Source organism: Monoraphidium neglectum (assembly GCF_000611645.1).
Source record: "Monoraphidium neglectum strain SAG 48.87 unplaced genomic scaffold scaffold03687, whole genome shotgun sequence".
Lineage (NCBI taxonomy): Eukaryota > Viridiplantae > Chlorophyta > Chlorophyceae > Sphaeropleales > Selenastraceae > Monoraphidium > Monoraphidium neglectum.
Window position 1 is genome coordinate 975 of NW_014009942.1, and position 4,882 is coordinate 5,856.

The 4,882-nt window shown below is 70.1% G+C and overlaps 1 protein-coding gene across 1 annotated transcript; it reads right to left on the reverse strand.

Moving 5' to 3' along the window:
* Window positions 1-486: 486 nt before the first annotated feature.
* MNEG_13204 (Pentatricopeptide repeat-containing protein) lies at window positions 487-4,801 on the reverse strand (the record flags this gene model as incomplete). The annotated part of the gene is made up of 9 exons (XM_014038324.1): window positions 487-1,171; window positions 1,450-1,682; window positions 2,029-2,142; window positions 2,440-2,695; window positions 2,911-2,987; window positions 3,161-3,523; window positions 3,699-3,928; window positions 4,167-4,350; window positions 4,667-4,801. 9 exons carry the CDS (start codon window positions 4,799-4,801, stop codon window positions 487-489), a joined length of 2,277 nt encoding a protein of 758 aa, XP_013893778.1.
* Window positions 4,802-4,882: the final 81 nt, after the last annotated feature.

Consider the following 4,882-nt stretch of genomic DNA (forward strand, 5'->3'; position numbering starts at 1 on the left):
CAGTGTTCAACTGTTATGATGAATCCATGTGCCCTGGCAGCCATTGGGAGTTTGGCCGCGGGGCGTGCTGTTGGGAATCGCAATCGGTATGTGCATGAGCGAATTTAGGCTGCCTTCACGGTAAAGCCGCCGACCATCTTGGCACTGATCGCGCGGCAATGGTTTCTCAGGCGATAGAGGAAGCCAAAAAGAGGCGCGCCCACACGCGCGCGGGCGTGCGAGGCGCGGCCCAGCAAGGGGCGCCGGTTAAGCGGCTGGTGCGGGGCGCCGCCGGCGACCCCTTTGATGACGCGCGGCGCGACGGATGATCACGGGCCGCTGATTGGGGAACACGAATCTCGAGGCGCCGCGGGAAAAGTCGTGGCGCCCGACAATGGTATCACGGCCCCACGCGGCGCACACGCCCGTTGGAGCCTTCCCAGGGCCGAGCTGCCCGCCAGGGGGGCGCCACGGCGCCGGGCAGGGCCTGGTGCGGGCCGGGGCTGGTCACTGCAGCGCCGCACCCAGCGCAGCGGCCGACAGGTCGCCCCCGCCGAGACCGAGGGACGACAGTGACAGCGCGAGGCTCTCAAAAAGCAGCGGCCCGTCGTCTGCAGCGACAGGGGCCGGGGCGGGGGCACAGGCCGGGACCGCGGCCACCGACACTTGCCGCTGCAGCGGCGCCAGCGCCTGGAATTGCTGGAGGGGGGCGCTCGCGGGCGCGGGCGCGATCGGCACCCACTGGTGGCCCAACGGCGCCTGCTGCAGCGCCACCGCCGCCGCCTGCCGCGCCGTGGCTAGCAGCAGCTGCTGCTGCGGCTGCGCCGCCGCCACTGCCACCGGCGCGACCTGGGCCGCGGGGCCGCTGACCGCGCCGCCGCCACGCGCGCCGGCCGCGAGGCCCGTCGCCTGCGCCTTGTAAATCTGCGTGTAGAGCACCTTGCGGCACAGCTTCTGCGCGGCGTGCACGGCGACAGCCAGCTCCGGCGTAACCAGGTCCTCGTAGCCCGTCATCTTGGCCAGCATGGTCGGCCAGAACGGCACCGCGCCGCGCTGGCGGCGCTCCGCGTAGAGCACCGCAGCAGCCACGGCCGAGGGGCGGCAGTTGAGAAGGCTCATGTCGAAGGCGGCCTCGACGGCGAGCATGATGGGGAGGCCGGCCACGGCGTAGATGCCGCGGCGGTCGAGGAACCTTTGGGGTTGTGAGAGTGGGTTTGCAAAGGGGGGTTTTGTTTGATGTGTGTATGTGTGTGTGTGGGGCGGTGTCGGAGCCATGAGGTCTTCCCGCTGTTGTGCGCGCAGACGATTAAGCGGTTCAGATGGGTGGAAGAGGAAAGAGGGAGTGCATGTGTGTGTGTGTGTGTGTGTGCGCATGCGCGCGCGCACCCGCGTGCAAGTAGGGGCCATCCTGTGCGTACGCGTGCAGGGCCCATCCAGACCCCGCTTCCCGCCCCCCGATTCGCCCCGCACCTGTACCCCATGCGCTCCAGGTAGACCTTCAGGCACCTCATCGCAGAGATGGCCGTCGCGTCGCCGCCCAGCAGCCGCGCCACGTTGCCCTCCATCACGCCCAGCGACGTCGCGTCCAGCCCCGCCGCCGCCGCGACCGCGGCCGTAGGCGGCGCGCCGGCGGCGCCCTCGCCCTGCACGGCGCTCAGGCGGAGCGCAGCGCCGGCCACTAGGGGGAGCAGCTCGGCAGGGGCCTGCGGGGCACGGGAGGCGGGGGACCGGGTATGGGGTCCAGGTAGGGGGCGCGGAGGGCGTATGAGGCGTGCAGAGGGGCGAGCTCAGCCTAGCGACAGGCAGCGCACTCAACCAACACAACATGCTCGGGCAACGTGCACGCGCGCCCACACCCACCCAACCCACCCACCCACCAACCCACGCACCCACCCCCTCACACCCTCTCTCCCGCACACATCCCCCTCACATAGGCAAGCGTGCAGGCATACTCATGCACGCACAAAGACACACGTTTCCCCCCTGCGCACACACCACGCACGCACACGCGTACACTCCCTGCGTAACCACCACCTGCCCCGCCCCCACCTGCTGCACAGAGCTGAGGGTCCTGTCCAGCAGCAGCACGCCGTCGTGCACCACCTCGTCCTTCAGGCCCAGCGCAGCGCCCGCCTCAAGCATGGACGACACGAGGCCCGTGCGCTGCGCGGCCGAGGGGCGAGGCGGGAGGGGTTGTGTGTGTGTGTGTGTGTGTGTGTGTGCGTGCGTGCGTATGTGTGTGTGTACGCGTGCGCGCGGTCAGGGGCACTCTGGTTGAGGGCGGGGGAGTGCAGGGGATGGGCGGTGCACGCAAGCTTGCTTGTGTGGGGAGAAGGGCGCGCAGGCAGGGCACGATGGGCGGCGACGACGCAGAGACGATGGTGCAAGTTGGGGGCAAGCAGGGGCCAGGCGGGGCGAGGTGCCGCTGGAGTGGGCAAGAGAGCCAAGGGGGCCGCCCACCTGCCCGAGGTAAGCGCCGGCCATGCTGCCCAGCTGCAGGCTGTGGCTGGCCTCAAAGCGCGCGACCGCGGCAAACGCCTCGTCGCACTGGCCGCGCGCCGCCTGCTCGTGGGCCAGCACGGCGGCCGCGTCGGCGGCGCCGAGCGGCGGCGCGGCCGAGGCGGGGAAGAGGGAGGCCAGCTGGGCGGAGAACGCGTCGGTGCGGACCCACTGCGCCACCGCCGGGCCCGACGCCTCCAGCAGGCCCAAGTAAGACCTGCGGGCGCCGCGGCCGCCAAGGCGTCATCACAGGGGGAAAGTTCGTCACGACGTGACATTCCAAGCCGAAGAGGCGCTGTCAAGAGCGCAGCGGTGCATACCCAGTGCTGGCGCCGCGGGTGCCTGGATGGACCAGAGCCGTGGCAGGCTGCCGGATCAATACGGTGCGGTGAGAGGGGGGGGAGAGGGGGGCGCCCGCGCCCCGCGGCGCACCTGTCCTGGGAGGGCTTGAAGGGCGCGCCCCAGAAGGCCATCATGGTGGACACGGCCTCCTTGATGATGAAGTTGCCCTGGGGGCCGGGATGAGGGGGGCAAAGGGGGACGCCCACGCGCACGTTGAGGTACGACCGCAACACCGCTCGTGCAATCACCTCCATGCACCGCAACCCCGACAGCTCAGCAGCTGCGGACACAAACGCGCCTCCGATCCGAGCGGCCTGGGCGCCGCGCCGCGCGGCCCCACCTGCTCCTTGCTGTTGCTGCCCGCGTCAGTCACGATCGCCAGCGCCGCCGGCAGCGCGCCGTCGCCGCGCGCCGTCACGACGTCCCGCAGGTCGCACAGCCACAGGTACAGGCTGATCATGGCCACGCCGGCCGTGAGCGCGTGCAGGTTGAGCTCCCCACGGCCCCCGCCCGCGCCCCCCAGCGGCGCGCCGGCGCCGGGGCCGCCGGGGCCGCTGGGGCCGCCGGGGCCGCCGGGCGCGAACGCCGCTGGAGAGTTTGCCGTGGGGCTGCCCGTCCCGCTGCCATCGCCGGGGCCGTTGACGCGGGGGGCGCGGAAGTGGCCCTGCTTGACAGCCGAGTGGTACAGCTCCAGCGCGGTGGCCTGCCGAGGGGCGACGCGGCGCGTCAACCATTTGTTTCAAGGCACGAGCCCGCGGCTTGTGCGTCGGCACACCAGTCAGAAGCCAGTCATTGAAACGCAGCAGCCAACACACGCCCACGAGGATGTCAGCCAGCCGCCAAATGAGCGGCCCCAAGCGCGCCGCCGGGCGCCGCACCTGTGCCCACACAACGCCGGTCTGCCAGAGGGCGTCGATGATCGCGTTGTAGACGATGGCGTCCGGCCGGCATCCCTGCGCGAGCATGCGCTGGAAGGCCTGCAGCGCGAGGTGCCACTGGCCGCCGCGCTCATAGGCCGAGATGAGGGAGGTGTAGGTGACGACGTCCGGCGTGCAGCCGGTGGCGGGCATCTGCTCAAAGACGGCCTGCGCCTTCTCCCACTGGCAGCCTGCGCAGCCGGGGGGGGGGTGTGAGGGGGGGTGTGAGGGTTTTTGGCCTGCGTTACACGTGTTCGCGCCGGGCACGCGCACTTGCTTGCAAGGAAGTGACACTCGCTGTACAAGCTTAAGCCCCGTTGGCGTGCACACAAAAACCAAAACACGTGGGGCCAAACTGAATCAACCAGAACAAGCCGCGCACACCTCCCCCTCCCTGCGCCAAAAAGCGCGAGCCCCAAAGCGGCGCACCCTGGCCGCAGGCGGTGATGAGGGAGTTGTAGGTGACCGTGTTGGGGCTGCAGCCGTCGCGCGTCATCTCGTCAAAGAGCTGCAGGGCCGTCTCCCAGCGGCCGGCCTTCTCGCAGGCGCTGATGAGGCTGCTGTACGTGATGACGCTGCGCTCCAGGCCCTTCCACACCATGTCCTTGTACACCTGGGCCGGGGGTGTGGGTTTGAATTGGTTGCAGAGGCAGTGAAGGCGTCGGGGCTTGTCTGGACCCCGACAGTCCAGAAAACAGGATGCAGGCAGTGCAGAGTGGTGCGGAAGCTTGTTGCAAGGAGAACCGCCAGCCGGCGCGACCTTGACCGAGTGCGCCCTGCGCGGACGGCGCCTTGCCCTGCCGAGTCCGCCGCCTTTGGGGGGCAACCCATGCCCGCTCTCTGCCCCCTCTGCCGCCCGCCTGCAGCTCAGGCTTTGAGGTGACGCCGCCCCTTCCAACTTCAATGAGGGCCACGCACAGCAAACACACCTCGAGGACCTTGTCCAGCTGCCCCAGCTTGCCGTAGGCGCTGATCAGCGCGTTGTACGTCGTCGAGTTGGGCGCGAAGTTCTCGGCGAGGAGCTCCTGGTACACGCCCAGCGCCTCGCGCGGCTGGTTGCACATGTTGCAGGCGATGATGAGCGTGTTGTACGTGCGCAGGGCGGGGGCGACGCCCTGCCGGAGGGGACGGGGGCGGCGCATGGG